This window comes from Arvicanthis niloticus, chromosome 6 (assembly GCF_011762505.2).
Source record: "Arvicanthis niloticus isolate mArvNil1 chromosome 6, mArvNil1.pat.X, whole genome shotgun sequence".
Lineage (NCBI taxonomy): Eukaryota > Metazoa > Chordata > Mammalia > Rodentia > Muridae > Arvicanthis > Arvicanthis niloticus.
In genome coordinates, this window is record NC_047663.1 from 26710156 (window position 1) to 26727714 (window position 17559).

Below are 17559 nucleotides of genomic sequence, written 5' to 3' on the forward strand. Positions count from 1 at the left end.
TCAATGAGGCCAGCCATTGCCGGCGAAGTTCTGAAGCAGAACAGTTGTGAGCTGGGCTTAAGGTAGGGAAAGCACAGGGATCAAAGGAAGGGGCTAGCAGAGAGGTGGGCAGGAGAGTAGGCTGCTGGAAGGTGACCATACAGGGTGAGTCTCTACTCACATGAGCACCATACGGAGGGAGAGATAATCCCCAAGAATGGAAGGGGTGCTATTACCAGGTATCCTGCCTGAGAGACCAGAAAATCCGTGTCCCTCAAGTACTTGGGACATAGACTGCAGAAGGATGATGACTTCATGGTCATCCTTGGCTATGTAATGAGTTGAAGGCTAGCCTGGGATACATGAAACCTTGCCCTAAATCACACTAGCCTAGAGCTAGAGCCTTAGCTCCCAGCTTGGCTTTCTAACTCAGCCCCATGAACTCTGTTCCTTATTCCATTCACTTGATCAACACGGATTCCCATAAGAACAAAGAGCAAGCAAGGGGGTCAGGGGGATGGGGTTCCTGGCCTAACCTATAGCAGAGGAGAGACTATGCATACATATGTTCAAAAACATACACACAGACCTGCACTCTACCGTGGACTGCCAAGTGCCTCCCAGGAATGTGGATACATGGTGTTCAGGCCAGGGAGAGGCAGTGGTGATAGGGGACACGGACTATGGGCAAAAGTATTGAAAAGAAGCAACTGGATCAACACTCAGAGGTCAGGGCATCTGGACCTGTGAGCATTGGGAAGGGCGTACGGGGGCCAGAAAAAGGTGAGGATTAGTGTTTTCAAAGGAGGTGCTATTGATAAAACGAGCCGTGTCCCACAGCCTCCTCCTTTACCCAGGTTATTCCCACAGAGCTGGTGGCTTCACCCAAAATTGGTGGCAGATGGCAAAGGTCATGGAGAGGTCCTCACTATACAGCTCCCCTTGCTGGTGCTGGGAGGCCTCATTAGAACAGCATGGCATCTGCAAACTGGACATGGTGGCACATGGTGCCTGTGACCTAGCACTCAAGGTGGAGAAAGGAGAAAGAGGAGATCTGTGCTAGCCTACCCTACATGAGAGCCTCCAAACAAAGATAAAAAATAGTGTGTCATTTGCCAATGAATATTTGACAAATAGTCCATTTTCTGTCTCATATTTTTTCACAGAAACCCATGTAGGAATGACTACAACCCTGCCCCACCACCGTGAAGCTATCAAATTCTCAGAAGTGAGAAAAATGGCAGCCTTTGAGGTTTTTATTCCTCCCTTTTCCAGGTCCATGTCTTAGCATGTAAGCCTTTGAGCCCAAACAAGGAAACTATTCATGGAGTCAACAGGGAGGAAGCTACTTCCTGTTCTCTCTCTTCCTGGCCAGGCCAGGCCATGGCTCTCCCTCCCAGGCTGGGAGAATGGAGTTGATAAAGGCCCATTGTGATAGTCTCACAAACCCAGAGGCCATCAGAGGGGCTAAAAAGCCACTTAACAGCTCTTGAACATTTGTGAAAAGATTTATTCTGTGGAAGTGAAGGCAGGGAGAGGCCCCAAGGTTGCCACTGGGATGCACCTCTGCCGCCCATGATAGGGAGGCCAAAGCAAAGCCAGCAGGGGCCCAGCCAGCCTATCAACCCATGGCTGACCTGAGGCAGGAGGAATCCAGTCAACCAACAGTCCAGACTCCCGGACACCTGGAAACGAAACCCAATCTCCTGCCAAATGCAGGAAACACAAGGGTCCTTAAAAGGGCCTGAGGGAGAGAGAGGAGCCTCCTGCCTCCTCCTCCCAAGGGTGTCCAAAGTAATAAATGGCAGGAAAAGGAGACGGCTGCAGAGTGGATGCTGGTCTGGAACTTATTAGAAATTAGGCTTTTTCTGCTGCAGTCTTCAGTGTGCTTGAGTCAGGCACCTCATCATTTGCAGGCCTCCCCAGTCTTATAAGCAAATGTACAAGCAAGAAGAGATAGGAGGCCTGAGAGTGTAAGGACACCTGGGCAGGCACGGAGACGGAAGCTTGTATCGGCTTGGAGGGTGAGGAGCCCGGCATTTTGTGTGTGTTTCTTGGGAGGTGAGAGACTAGAGTCTGCGTAGGTCCAGAAAAAAGTGTATGAAGAGTACAGCATTGGGAGATCCCATCCTTCAGCTCCACCCCAAATCTGTCCTGCTGTTCAGCCTGGCCCTGCAGGAGAGGAATTGCAGGGTCCTGGTTACACAGGGGCTTAGAGCTTTTCCTAAGGGTCCTCGTGAGGCCAGGAGGTGAGGAGAAAGTGCTTCTGCTTTGTTCCTAAAGACATGAGATAGGAGGTCGGTCCTGGTCATTTCTCAGTCCTAGGTCAGATCCCTCTCCACAATCTAAATGAATGCATTTGGTGTTCCTCAGATGCCAAGAGACTGCCAAGCCCACCAGCCAAAGTGAAGCAGAATAACCCACTGCAGAGAAATTCAAGCCACCTGATGTCTACAAGCAGAGGACAGGCGGGATCTGGGTCTGATCATTTGATACCAACTGCATCCCTCCTGCCAGGGGAGAAGTGACCAATTCTGGTGGGCGGAGCAACCCTGTTTGTAATGATTTTAAAACACAGAAGGGGTCTGGAGAGATGGCTCAGCAGTCAAGAGCACTGACTGCTCTTCCAGAGGTCCTGAGTTCAATTCCCAGCAACCACATGGTGGCTCACAACCATCTGTAATGGGATATGATGTCCTCTTCTGGTGTGTCTGAAGACTGCTACAGTGTAATCATATACATAAAACAAATCTTAAAACACAGAGGGGGGTTGGGAGGGAGGGATGGAGAGAGAAAATTAACCTTCCTCTGCCTCACTTCCTATGAACTCATTTCATGAAAAACTCACCCAGGGTTTGCTACCAAGGTTCACTTCAGGATGGGGTAGGATCCACCTTACATAGCTAGGCATTTCCTAAAACCAAAGCATTTCCAGCCTTGCTGGACATCCCTCCCCCGCCTGGTGACACAAACATGCATACACGTCGGCTGGGACACAGTGTTCTGATCCTCTCGGTCCCGCAAATTGAAAACACACCCCGAATGCAGCTGGAAGATCTGGGTGTCATTTATTGACAGCGGCTTACATTGTGTTTTCTTTCCTTGATTGCTTCCTTCGGAGCACTGGCCCACAGCCCTTGGGAAGGAAGGGCAATCTCTGAGAGAGGGAGCGGGAAGGCAGGCGCACATGTCCTTGGCAGGTGTGCTTGGCCCAGCAGGATGCAATCCTTCAAGCTGGAATCCCATTGGGTATTTGAGAGGACCGATGGTGGGGGGTGGAGAGGAAGTCTTCCATAGGACTCACATCTCAGTCCAGGCCTCTTGTCCTATCAAGTCCATCCAAGTTTTAGGACTCTGGTGGGGGCAGCAACATTAGGCCCACCCACCTTGATGGGCAGACTCCTCACTCCATGCCCTGGCTGCACACACCTGCTTCCGCTGGTCACAGTTAAGAGGGACTGGGCCTTACAGTTAAGATACACCCCTTCCTCTGGGCCTCCCCAGTCCCATCTGTACAAGTTCGTACAAGTTCATTGGAAAAACTGAGGGCTTGCCTTTTGGTTCAAGTGTGTGTACCACTGTCTTTAAATCTTCCATATACAGCAGAATGGAGGCTCTAGGCCTACCCAGGCTGCCAGCAGGCTCCCATCCCCACACACACTGCCCTGCCTTTCTTCTGCAAACTGCCGGCGCCTAGAGTTGAAGGCCAGTCTGTACAGGCACTTGGCAGTTTTGGGTAGGAAAGAAGGTAAAAAGTGTAACAATAAAAGCTTTGTTTGATAATTAGAGATCTGAAGTGATTTTTACTTTTATTTCCTTCACTTTAAGCCAATCGTTAAATTTCACAGTGATTTCTGGGGTGGGGCAGAAGGAAGGCATCATTCAGAATGACGGAGGCCGGGCCCAGTTGGCCTCACTGTGGAAGCTGGAGGAGCACGGACTGGCCCGCTGGTAGGTAGGTGATGTTCCGAGAGCGGGAGAGCTGGTACGCAATGTCCTCAGCAGCTTCCAGCTTCCGCAGCTCAATGAGGCCATCACCGGCGGTGGCCAGCGAGTTGGCGATCAGCTCGGCTGCCTTGGAGTCACCCTCAGCAGAGATGATAGCTGCCTTCTTCTGCTGCTCAGCCTATAGGAGAGGAAGTAGAGACTGGGATTACTCCAGAGCACTCGCATCAAGCCATGGCCTAACCAGGAGCAAGCCAGGCCCCTTCAGAGGGGGCCTGCAAGGTCCCCTGGGAGTGTTCTTCCCAAAGTCAAAACTGTCTCCCCGCTACCAAGCCTTCCTCCTTCCCTTCATGCCCACGTGTCATTATAGGACATGCTTCTCTTGGCTATGTGGACATGGTCACTTATATGCTGATCGAAAGCCATGGAAACAGAAAAGGGAAACTGGAACCGAGTTAATCCTTAGGTCTATCTTTCCTTCCAGCGCCAAGTCAAAATGACTTCCATCAAAGCCAGGACATCCCGGTGTGGTGGCTAACAACTGCAATTAGTGCTCAAGTGGCGACGGCAGATGGGAGGCTCACTGCAAGGCTGAAGCAAGCCTGGTTTACGAAGGACATTTTAGGTCAGCCAGGGCTACAAACAAAAAACCCAAAAAATAAACACACAGAAACTCCAGAACAACCCTAGCAGAGCTAGGCTGGGTGTAGCTCAGCGACAGCATCCCTAGGGACTGACCTCTGGCACCACAAATAAACAAATTAAGCACCCAGAGAGTAGTATGCTCCCGTGACTGCCCTTTGTAGTTATCCATGAAAAACACTGACTCCAACATGGACCCAAGCATGTCCCAAAGATGTCCCTGGCTCACCCTACCAATGACAGCAGGATGACGTCTATCGGGATCTATGATTTTTCAGAGTGTGGGAGGAGAGTTTGGCTTCAAGGCTCTGAACTCAACACAGAGCCTTCCCTCAGGACTTCCATGTTGGTGCAGAACAGGATTCAAGCATGCAGTACATGCTGGGTAAGCACTGCCATTAAGGTGCATCTTAAAAACTCAATTCAAAACATTAAGCTGTCTGCTCAACAACTGTTTATTACACACCCAACATACCCAGCAGTACCAGACCTGTTCCAGGTTTGGAGCCACAGTGGACACAAAGGGAAACACACTCCTGCCCACTCAGGGCGTGTGCTCCCTACAACCCAATCTCTCTTTTGCATTGTAAGGATTAAACATCCTTAGGTTAGGAAAGCTAACGGCGGGAAGAGGCAGATAGCAAACAGCCTTTACACACACTAGGAAGAACAGGTTACTATGCACATACACTGTGTTCCATCACTCTCTGAAACATCTGGATAGATTCGACAACAGAAAGAAAAAAAACAAAAAACAAACAAAAAAAAAAAAACAAAAAAAAAAAACCCTAACACATCAAGCACATCTGGCATGTTTGATCTCTTCTGCTGTCGGTTTCACTACGTAACCTCGGTGTAAAAGTAACTCCTCAGCGAGACTGAAAACATGCCAGGGGCAACGTTTTTATGTGTAGGAGACGGTTTTTGATCTTGGGAAGTAGGAAGTAAGTGACCCTTCAGTGATTTAGGACCATAACCTCATAAACCCGACAGCTCCCAAAGACTCTGGAACTGATTGCAGGAATAAGGTCCCCTCAACCCTCTTCTGCTTATCCCAGACAGATGACAGATGACCAATTTCTAGGCCACCCGGCAGATGGGGAGGCCGAGCACTAGGAGGGAAAGGCTGTTCCTGCCATCTGGTTGAACGCTCACCTTTTCCACCACAAATCTGGCTCTCTCTGCTTCCTGCTGAGCCACCTGTTTGGCTTCTACTGCCTCTGTGAACTCCTTCCCGAAGGTCAGATGTGTCTGTGGGGAGAAAGTGAGTACAAGCTCAGGCAGTAATTGCTTAGACAGCACTGCTGGGAGGCCTCCCTGGCCACTGCAAGGAAGAGGCTAGTAATGGCTCTAGCGGCGGCTAGAGGTACAAGAAGATGCCCTTCTATCTCGTTCCCCGTGTTCATGCTGAGTTCACACCTCTGTCTTCTTAGCTGCTCCCACTGTGCTTACACAGAATTCAGTCACCCCATGAGGAAAGTGGCACCTGGAGCTTTGATGAGCCCCAGGAATACTAGAAGGGAGCTACTCAATCAATCACCTCCCAGAGGAAGGAACTCATGGGTTCCAGGACCCCCATCATTGACTATTGCTCTTCCAAGATCTTTTGACGCCCTGTTCCAAGACTTGGGTGGGGGGAGGCAGATGGAAAGCTGAGCCCCTGAGAGCAGGGGATGCAGCTGGTTCCCAGGGATGGAGGAGCCTGATGTTCTCTGCTTATGGATTAACCAGCCCCTTCCTTCTCACAGTACTTCCACTCTAGACAGGAAGACAGAGGGTGGTGTGCAAATCATGGCATGCCCGACACACACGTAGTTCTGGTAAATGTTTTAAAAGAAAGGCAGGTAAAGCCATTGGTCAGGGTGAGAGCCCCAGCCTGACTATCCACAGACCTTCCCTAATCACCTAAGTAGCTGGGACTATTTGGCTGAAGCGACTCTCTGAAGATAGCATGGAAGAGGGAACAGACCGTGGCACTCCTGAGGCCTAGCCTAGAGCAAGTCACTGTACCCAACTTTTTATTTCGAAAGGCAGGCCAGGGGCTGGAGAGATGGCTCAGTGGTTAGGAGTACTTGCTGCTCTTGCAGAGGGCACAGGTTTGATTCTCAGCACCCACATGGTGATTTACAAGCATCAGTCACTAGTTACAGGACATACATCTGATGCATACATGTGGTACACTTACACACGCAGACAAAACATAAATGTGATTAGGTTCAAACGCAGTTTGCTTTACCACCCCCCCCACCCCCGCTTCCTCCCAATCTCTGCTCTGTACAATACAACCAAAAATCTTGGCCCCACATCAAAGTCTTTTGGGTTGTTTCTGTTCATTTTTGAGACAGTCTTACCCTGTAGCCCAGGTGGGCTGGAATGCATCAATTACAGGCACGGGCCAATATGCCAGCTACATCTTATCCTGGAATGCATCAATTACAGGCACAGGTCAATATGCCTGCTACAGCTTATCCTGCAGCTGCTCTACTCTGCCTGATCCACTTCTGGACTCTCATCTGAAGTTTGGATTCGGAAATACAATCCTAAGAATTGAAAAGCTAAAAGTGTAATTAAAGAATAAAATTTCTTTCTGAAAGGGCCAGCTGAGGGCAGCAAATTCCCCAGGAAATCTAATTTTCTTCTTACACCTCTTAGCTATGGTTTCTTGTGGTCAGCCCACATTTCCCCAGGATGGAGTATGTGGTCAGAGTCTAGAGAGACGCCAAGTTTCTCTTAGGTTTTTACTCCATGTGTTCTCATTGCCAAGGTGCTGTGTTAACAGTGGGAGAGCCTGGAGCAAGGCTTGCTGCAGAATCAAGAGCTGCAGCCTGGCATGCTGCCAGAAGAGGGAGCCACATGCCCTTCCCCTAGGAGAGACAGAGGAAAGAGGCCTTGCCTGGAGGGGGAGCAGAGGTTGTTCAGAGAATGGCTGTTTGAACAGCTGCACAGATGCTGAGGGGAAGCCTAGCCGTTCCCAGGCTGGCCACAGAGAGCAGGAAGCACTCTGCCTTGTTACCCGACAAATCACTCTAAGACTTTTCCCAGAGACTCTAGAAACACGACCCCTTCCCCTCACTATACTTTCTATATTGAAACACTATACTTTCTATATTGCCTTCTGTTGAAGTTACGACACCCAGCTTCACATTAATACAGAGTCTCGAGAGGCTGGCTTACACCTTGGAGGTGCCTTCTACCCTCCGCTCCAGGCCCAGGAAGTCACTCACTGGCACTCTATCAGCATAGGCTCCCTGGACTCCCTTGCTGAGGAATCCCTAAGCCAGACCTACTCTAGAGAGGAAAACTACCAGTTGTTCCCAGGTTGACTAGTCAGCCACTTCCTGTGCCCGACAAAGCCAATAGGAACCACTTTCTAGGGAGCTTTGGAGATAGTTCAGTGGTTAGGGAACATCGGGGCAAAGTTATTAGAAAAATGTGTGCGTCAGACAAAACATAAAGAACGCTCAATGAAAGAGACCTGGGGTGACGGCTTCAGGCACTGGGACGGCTTCACATTTCAAGCCCCATATCCAGTTAAGTGGACATGGGACCTAACCCCGTGTGACCAGAAACTAAGCCAGTCGCCGAAGGAAGAGAAGCAGCCCTTCCTCTCAGCCTCCCCATGGATCTTACCAGGGACACGTCATCTAGGATGAGCCCAAATGTTGCTGCTCGCTCTGTGAGGTCATCGCTCACCTGCCTGGAGACCAGCTCTCGCTGGGTAATCAATTCTCCAGCATCGAACCGAGCCTGGACACAGAGGGATGGACAGAAATCTGGTCAGGTTACTGAGGAAGGAGAATCAAGCAGCACACTCATGGCTAGAACCCACCTACCCATTCCCCCCATGGTCTCCTGGCTACCCAGCCACCCCTAGGTGGCACTCTGTTCACTCACCACCACGGACTTGAGGATCTCTGTGGTGATAGACGGCAGCACCCGCTCATCATAGTCCTCGCCAATGCTGGTGTAGATACGAGGGAGCTGGCTGGCCACCGGCCGGAAGAGGATACGCAGTGTGATGTTGACATTCTGCAAGTCTTAGGGTAGGGAGTATATGGGAGTTAGACGCAGACACCATAGGGGGACTTTCCTATGACCGTTCTACTGTAAGTCTACTATAAGCCATATACAGAATTTCACTGAGACCGGAGGAGAGAGCTGGCTACGTCTAGTTCCTCAGCAGAACCCAGTCACGGTTCTCAGCACCAGTCGGGAACCACTGACAGGATGGGGACACATTAGCTTTTCAGTACACCCTGAATGCCCTCAGAGAGTTCAGACCATGTGACCAAAGAGCATTTGGGACTGTGAACACCTTAAGACAGCATATAAGCTAATGCCAAGATTTCTACAGTGAGCCTTTCTTTTTCCCTGGCTGTCCTGGAACTCACTCTGTAGACCGGGCTAGCCTTGAACTCAGAAATCCGCCTGCCTCTGCCTCCCAAGTGAAAGAAATAGGTGTCTTTTTTTGTTTGTTTGTTTGTTTGTTTGTTTTGTTTTACGAGACAGGGTTTCTCTGTGTAGTCCTGTCTGTCCTGGAACTCACCAGGTTGGCCTCAAACTCAGAAACCCACCTGCCTCTGCCTCTCAAGTGCTGGGATTAAAAGTGTGCACCACCACGGCCCGGCTTAGAGTGAGCCTTTCTAACGGCTGGTGTGTGCTCACGTCAGGAGTCAGCAGCTCTGGGTTACTTGGATCTAGTGGAAACAGCATCCAGAGGCCACTGACCTGGGCTGTGGTATCGTGGTGCTGGTCCCTAATGATGGAGCCTGGTCTTAGGCAAACTGAGTGTATTTGTCTGTGAGAATAAGGAGAAATCACGAGGACTGTTCACACAGACAGTAGACTAAGGCTAGGTTATCTGACCCATCCAGGGCCTGCTTCCTGATACCCCAGAGAAGGTGGCAGAAGGCACCTCAGCACACTGATGTGTAAGGATTTCTGATAAAGTCTAAACAAAGACGGTTAAGCCAATGGCTCGGTGAACTCAAAAGGCTTATCCACATGCATCCAGGGTATCAGTCAGCCCCTATCTCCTCCTGACAACTCAGGCCTGTGCAGAGCTGAAGCACAGCTACCCTGTGTTTACGCTTACCTTCACCAACAGCCAAGAGCTGCCATGAGTGGAAGCCTGACCCAGCCACTGAGAGAAGTGGGAAGCTCATGACTACACACAAGCCCCTGATCTCTGGAGTTGCCCATCACAATTTTTAACAAGTGCAGGTACAAATATAACTTAGCACAACTGTGAGACAACAGGGACGGGAAGTTTAGAAGCAGGATTTTAAATCCAACCTCACTTCTATTTCCTCTTGGTAGCAGGCAAGCCAGGCCCAGCACTCTGCAAGAGCAGCAGGCAGACTTCCTCTTACTTCCTCGCTCCTCTGACCTAACTTCTCACTCCTTAGGTTCTCCAATCAAGAGGTCAGCACTTAGGGAGACCAGCAGATCTCCCCTGTGCTGCACACGCCCTGGCCATCTTCTCTTCACGCTATTACTGGTTCTCATGCTTGCCCTGAGGACTGAGTTCCTTAGTTCTCTTTTTGGTCATCCCTGCACACGAGCCTTCAACCAGGCACCAAGTTTGCACAGCACAAGGGGCAAACATCTGCCCAGGAACAGCCCCGAGGGCATCGGGCGCTGCGAGCCTCACGGGAATCCCTCTTCTTCCCACGAGTTAGCTCCCTTTGCTGCCTACACTCTGACTGGGGAGAGGAATGGTAAGGGCTGGTCACTTCAGGCTTGAACTAGAAATCCAGTGGCACATCTCAGGCCTAGGGCTGTGAGGCCCAGCCTGTGAGACAGCAGTCTGAGGTCTGCCCTGCTGGAGCAGAGACCATGGAAAACAAGGCAAAGGGAGATCGGTCAGCCACTGGCAAAGACAAACTGCCACAGACTGGTTTGGACAGTCACTCGGGGGGGGTGGGGGTGGTCAAGAACTGATGATGGGAAGTGTAAACCACAGCAGCAAAAGAATTCAGATTTCCTCTAAGTTAGAACAGTATGTGCCCCCCACCCCAAGATGCACTTTACTTTTGATGTATGATGTTTTTTTGCCATCATGTTAAGTATAAGCACCATGTATGTGCGTGCTTACTGGATTTTCCTGCAACTGGGGTTACAGATGCTTGTATCACCACATGGATGCTGGGATTTCAACCCAGGTCCTATGTAAGAGCAACAAGTGCTTTTGACCACCGAGCTAAAATCTCCAGCGCCCAATATGGAACTCTTAGGTTAAGCCTTGGTGGTCTTCTCTGAATGTATCCCTTTGATATATATATCAGTCCGCATGCGTGCGCGCACACACCCCTCTCCAGGAGAGTCACACTATATGAAATTTTTTTTAAATTATAGTTTTTATTTACGTACTTTATGTGCACGTGTGTGAGTATATCGCATTATCATGTGAGGTCAGAAGATCGCTAACAGGACCCAGGTCTCTGCTTCTACAACATGGTTTCAACATGGTTTCTGGAGATCAAATTCAGGCTTAGTGCCAGGATCAACTTACCAGCCTGCAATTATTTTTCTTTTTAGATTAACCTTTAAAATTTATTTATTTATTTATTGTGTATTGTGTGTATGTGTAGGTGTGTATGTCTAGGGTGTGTGTGTGTGTGTGTTTGTGTGTGTGTGTAAAGGTCAAAGGGCAACTTGAAGGAACCAGTGTTCTTCTCCTACCACATCTGATCTGGGTATTGTCAGGCTCAGCGGCTGACATCTCTCTAGTCTTAAATTAACTTTGTTAGTATGCAAAGCAATGAGTTTTATTACAACATTTCTTTTCCTTTCCTTCTGTATTTTCTTTTAAAACAGGGACTCATATATAAGAGGCTAGCATTGAACTCACTGAGCAGCCAAAGATGACCTTGAACTTCTGATCCTGAGTGCTGTCTCCCTAGTGCTGGGGTCTGAATTCAGGGACTTGAGCATTCTAGGGCGGGCTCTCCCAAACCAGCTACACATCCAGATACCCAGGATGGGTTTTCATGTGAGACACTGTGCTTTGGTGTGCCTCTCCCAATGCCCCAGGTACCTCTGCCTATCTGCCTAGAAATTCTCCCTCTCCCCCTCTTAGTCTGTGGAGACAGGCTGTTCTGGAACTCTCTCTGTAAACCAGACAGGTCTGGAACTCACAAAGCTCCACCTGACTAAAGGCATGTACCATCACCCAACTTTAAAATTTAAGACAGGATCTCTCTACATAGCCTTGCTTGGCCTGGAACTCATTAAGTAGACCAGGCTGCCCTGATAAGTCACAGAGATCCACCTGCCTTTGCAAGTGTTGGAATTAGAGGCATTCGCCACCATCAAACAGCATATTCTTATGAGGTGAAGTTAACCTCTGTATCCTAAATGTTTCTAGAATGAGCATGATGGCACAGTGCACCTCTGTATCTCTTTTATACAGCCACAGGCAAGACTCACCTTTGCTGCCAGTGATGACCGGCACATTCCGTGGTCGAGAGCGGCAGTCAAAGATGATTGGTTTCTGTACCCAAGGGATGAGAAAGTGAGTCCCTTCCCCTACCACAATGTCCTGTACGCCACGGAATCGGTCAAAGATGACAGCTCTGTGTCCAGCATCCACTAGGGAGGAATAATAATGATAGGTCAGAAAAACCCTGTCACTCTCGAACAAAAAGAGTCCCACCTCTTCAAGATCCTTGCCTCTTCCCGCACTTTAATATTTGTGAAAGTTCTTCATTTGTGTGTGTGTGTGCGCACACGCACGCGCGCGCGTACACACACACACACACACACAAAGCAAGCGTACATGCCTCGATGCTTATGCGGAGATCACAGGGGACATTGGACGTCGGGAGACAACTTTCTGGAGCCTGTTTATTCTTTCACAGGCTTCAGGAATAAATCTCAGTCACCTGGTCTGTGCAGTGAGAGGTTTTACCAGCTAAGCCATTTCACCAGCAGCCCCTGCACTCCCCCCCCCCCCCCCCCCCGTTTTTTTCTTGTATTATTTGAAGAGTTTAGACTCCTGTCCCTGTCTGTCTCTCACTTACTGGGTTTCCTCTTCTGTGCTGTCTTCCTGAACAATCACTTTCTGCCCTGTGTGCCACACCAGGGACTTCAGCAACAGGCTGCCCCTTAGCGCCCTTTCTCCTTTTAAAGAGTTGGCCTTTGAATTTCTGATTAACCATCCCACTGCACCCCCAACTCCCACCAGCACAATTCAGGGAACCACCTTCCAAGAGGTCCATAATTCGAGATCATCCCCAGCCAACACGTGTATACTGGCTCCAACTTAACCTGATGTTCCCAGAAGCAGGGTCCTTATGGGACCCTAAAACATAGGTGTTCCCACTGTTTAGTCTCTTTCTTCCTTCCTTTCCTTTTTTTTTGGGGGGGGGGGGTGCGAGGGAGACAGGATCTCAGGCTCAGATGAGCCTGGAACTCAGACTCATCCCTCCCCCCAGCAGCACTAGGAGTATAAGAGAGCAATCACTCTGCCTGGTCCTTCTGTTTTGTTCTTTTCAAGATAAGTTCTTACTATGTAGCTCTGACTGCCCTGGAGTTTATTCTGTCCACCAGGTTGGCCTGGAGCTCAAGAAATCTGCTTGTCTCTGCTTCCTGAGGACTGAGTTTTAAAGGTGTGCACAGACCTGGCTTGTTTTTTTTTGTTTTTTTTTTGTTTTTTGTTTTTTTCTTTTGTTTTTTTCTTTTTTTAGGTAGGTTCTTACTACGTAGCCTTGGCTATCTTGGAACTCACCATGTAGACCAAGCTGGCTTTGAACTCAGGAGATTTGCCTGCCCTTACCTTTTAAGTACCGGGAATAACGATGTACACCACCGCGGGCAGCTTGCCCAGGATCTGTCTAATAAATGTTTCCCTAACAATTGGAGGAGATGTAAAGATGTCTTGTGGACTCAAGAGAAAGTTAAAGATGCTGACTGTCCAGCTGTAGGGAAGCAAGCCTCCCTCCCTCCCTCCCTTCCTTCCTTCCTCCCTCTCCTCTAACTTTTTGAGACAAGGTCTTACTATGTAGCCCATGTGGGACTGGAACTCAAGATCCTCAGCCTTGTGAATGCTGCGATTACAGGGGTATGCCACCAATCCCAGGAATAGCTGAAGTAGCTATTTCCTCTCGTTTCCTAGTTGACTTTAGAGTTGATCTAAAAACATTCATTCTGAAAATAATACTCATCAAACACTCATCAAAAAGCCAAAGGTCCAGGAGTTCAAAGTCAGCCCTGGGCTACAGGAAACATTCTTAAAAACAGAACAGCTGGAGGCTCCTTAAAATTACTACACTTGAGTAGGTCGAAGGGTGTAGCCTTTAATCCCAGCACTTGAGAGGCAGAGGAAGGTGGATCTCTATGAGTTCCAGACCACCCTGATCTACATAGAGAGTTTCAGGCCAGTCAAGAACTACATGGTAGCGGGCAGTGGTGGTGCACGCCTTTAATCCCAGCACTTGGGAGGCAGAGGCAGGTGGATTTCTGAGTTCGAGGCTAGCTTGGTCTACAGAGTGAGTTCCAGGACAGCCAGGGCTACCCAGAGAAACCCTGTTTCAAAAAACCAAAAAAGAAAGAAAGAAAAGAACTACATGGTAAAGACTCTGTCTCAAACAAAACAAAACAAACAATCAACCCACCCAAAACAAATAAAACAAAAACCATACAGGAAGTGTGTCAAAATCTATTGCTGTTTTCAAAGAGTATCAGAGTTGGAGGGAATTTTAAGAGAAAAACTAGTTCAGTCCCCTTGTTTGACCAATGAGAAAGCTGGGAACTAAAAGGAGGGACTTGTCCATAAGGCCGTATAATGTAGTCAAAGAAAACGCAGCTTAGCCCTGTGGCACTATTAAATACCTGATAACGCACCTCAAAAACTATTCTCTCTGCACGCAGCTGAGCAAAACCTTCTTTCTCAAGACAAGTTCTCTCAAACTCATCTAGAGATGTTGCCAGATTATTTCATGCACATAAAGAAGAAGAGAACCGGGCTGGTGATATGGCTCAGCGGTTAAGAGCACTGACTGCTCTGCCAGAGGTCCTGAGTTCAATTCCCAGCAACCACATGGTGGCTCACAGCCATCTGTAATGGGATCTGGTGTGTCTGAAGAGAGTGATAGTATACTTTGACAGTATAGAAGGAAGAAGAGGAAGAGGTAGTAGTAGTGGTGGAAGAAGAGAACCAATGGAATCCTGTCACTTCTGAGGCATCTGGGTAATACCGCATCATTGCAAAGTGGCTAACGTGGTACAACATCCAACCGGCAATTGGGGGGGTAGGGGGAGGGAGGGAGGGACTGGCTCCTCTTGAACAAAGACTTTAAGTTAGTGGCTTTCAACCTTCGGATCATAAGTTCACTTGGGGGGGGGGTTTGAAAGACCCTATCACAGGAGTTGCCTATGACACTGCTATTTACATTACAATTCTCAAAAGTAGTAAAATCACAGTTATAAAGTAGCAATGAAATGAGCTGTATGATTGGGGGGGGGTGGTCACGACAACGTGAGAAACTGTTAAATTTTCCAAGCATTAGGAAGGTTGAGAACCACTACCTAAGTGAACACAGGGCCTCTGATAACACAGTGTATGGGGTAGAAGGGGAGCCCCCTTAACCTCACACACGGTCAGACAGCAGCTGGCATCAGGAATGTCAAATGGGCTACACAGATCAACAGAAACCACGTAGAAAGCCTCCTTCGTGCCTCACCATTATATAAAGCAGAGTTGACCACACCTCCTGCAACTGCTAACGCCAGGCCGAACTTTCCGATGGACTCAAACACTTTGGCAGCCATGACTCCTTCTGTTGCTTCCACTCACACCTAAACAAGGGGTAAACATAAAACACCTTGCCACCAGCTTCTCAGAGAAAGCCTGCTCCCAGGCACAGCATTCGGGTCTCAAGATACATTTTCATGTATCTACTCCTGTGGACTCTAACTCACTCACTGAACACCCCATAACACTGAATATCTTGCAAACTGTAGGTCATGTTTGCTTTTGCGGATGTTTTCTTTTAGAACCCAAAGAAAGACTCTGCGACACTTGGCTCAGCGTAGGAACGAAGCTTTGTACCCACGAAGCACTTAGTGTCATAGGAAAAATCACACTCCCATTTCCTAGACAAATAGGCCACGAGAGAGAATGGTGGTACACGCGTGAAGCCAACAATAAAAAGGGCAATTCCTGTTAACATTTAAGTTACACAGTCTCCGACAGCTTTGTTTAACCTTCAGTTACTTTATGAAGGTTATTACTGCTGAGGTGCACAGAGACGCTATACTATTAAGTAGTTGAACCAGGGTTAGAATGAGGAGATGGAATTCTAGAAGGCATTGTGGAACTCCTCCCCATACCTGTTAATAAAAAAGCGGGGGTGGGGGGGTGGGGGGGCTGGCAGGGGTGCACTGAGGCAGAGCCAAGGACTGGAGGTGGGGCTGCGGCGGGGTGGGTGGGAGCTGACACTTTGAACTTTTTAATGCCCCGCCCCTGCGTCCGCCTTGATACACTCTTCAAATCCCCGCTCTCCTTTCACAGACTTCAACTGCAAGTGTATGCTGTTTTTTTCCACGTACATTTATCCTCCGTCTCTGACATCCAGTCCTTTCTATTTCTACTAGCTTCTGGATTTTTCCTAAGCATGCCCCTCCCCTTGCACAATCCTAGTTTGTTCTGGACTCAGCCGTTTCCCCCCTCTCCATTAGGCGTACCCACGCATGCATCCCATGCCCTCATTGCACATAGGAAAGCAAAGGAGGGCTACAAGGACGTAGAAACAGAGGCCTGTACCGCCCCTACCACGCTTACCTGCTTTCACTCTGACCTCCACATGAATTCCCCAGACCTGCATACTGCGCGTGCGCCAGGCAGCTCCTCCCTTTCCCCCACCCTCTTCAAGATCCGACCCTTCAATTGGTGAAGCCGAGCGAAGTGCATTCTGGGAAACGTGTTCTACAGTCTTCTGAGGGCTCTGTGGCTTTCCTGAGGTCAACTACAACTCCCAAAAGCTTATGCAGCCGCGCGCTCGTTCAGGAAACCCGTTTCTGACTGGTGAGAACAGATGGGATGTTGCCGCAAAGCCTTTCGGGGGCTGTAGTTCCTTGGCAATATATGCACGTGCCTAGTCCTCAAGGAGGTGGTGCCAGAAGCGGAAAGCGGGCTGGATCAGAAAGGAGCTGGGCTTCCACTTGGTGGTGGAAATAACAGGCTAGTGAAGGAATGGGTGGGCGTTTTGGATAAAGGTGAGGTGAAATAATTCATGCACTGAGAGACTTCTAGGGAAGCTAAGGATGGCCCCCAGGAACGTGAGACTCCAGAGCCACTTCATTTTTTTTTTTTTTTCTTCGAGACAGGGTTTCTCTGTGTAGTCCTGGCTATCCTGGAACTCACTCTGTAGATCAGGCTGGCCTCGAACTCAGAAATCCGCCTGCCTCTGCCTCCCAAGTGCTGGGATTAAAGGCGTGCGCCACCACCGCTCGGCTTCCAGAGCCACTTCATAACCTTAAAAAAAACGGCTTAGAAAGAAGATTAAGAGAGACAGTCATTCAGGTCTTGCAATACTCCAGTAAAGGCTCTTGATTTAGGGTCTAAATCTCTGGGTTTTTTTTTTTTTTCAAGTTATATTCGAGAAATTGCAAAAATGGGACAGAGACCATGTGTATGGTTTCTCAAGTTTACCTGTTGTCAACAATTTGCATATTTGTTGTTGTTTTTGTTGTTCCCTCTCCTCGCTTCCCTCCCCTCTTTTCTCCCTCTTATTATTCTCTAAGAACAAGAATATCTATCCTCTTATTGAAGTAAATATTATACACGTCTGCATTCTATCAATTTTGTCAATTGAGCAAATAGTGACTTTTATAACATTCCTCTTCATGATTCGATAAAAGTCTAAAATGAAGTACTGTTTATTTTCGTGGACTTGTTGCTCCCTGAATACAAACTCTTCAGGGAATATTTGTATATACACACATATGTAAAGAACATGGAAGCAAGCTAGGCATAGTGGTGCATGACTT

The 17559-nt window shown here is 48.7% G+C and overlaps 1 protein-coding gene across 1 annotated transcript; it reads right to left on the minus strand.

The window, feature by feature from the left end:
• Positions 1 to 3771: 3771 nt before the first annotated feature.
• Positions 3772 to 16435, minus strand: Phb1 (prohibitin 1). The gene is made up of 7 exons (XM_034507279.2): positions 16352 to 16435; positions 15252 to 15366; positions 11998 to 12159; positions 8461 to 8603; positions 8197 to 8313; positions 5722 to 5817; positions 3772 to 4105 (listed from the first exon to the last, which is right to left on the minus strand). Exons 2-7 carry the CDS (start codon positions 15337 to 15339, stop codon positions 3893 to 3895), a joined length of 819 nt encoding a protein of 272 aa, XP_034363170.1. The 5' UTR covers positions 15340 to 15366; positions 16352 to 16435; the 3' UTR covers positions 3772 to 3892.
• Positions 16436 to 17559: the final 1124 nt, after the last annotated feature.

Coding starts and splice junctions, on each gene's coding strand:
- Phb1 (XM_034507279.2), bottom strand. CDS start 15,339: ATGGCTGCCAAAGTGTTTGAGTCCATCGGAAAGTTCGGCCTGGCGTTA. Junction 12,160..15,251: donor CAACTCTGCTTTATATAATG/GTGAGGCACGAA, acceptor ATTCCTCCCTAG/TGGATGCTGGACACAGAGCT. Junction 4,106..5,721: donor CCAGATTTGTGGTGGAAAAG/GTGAGCGTTCAA, acceptor CCTCTCCTATAG/GCTGAGCAGCAGAAGAAGGC.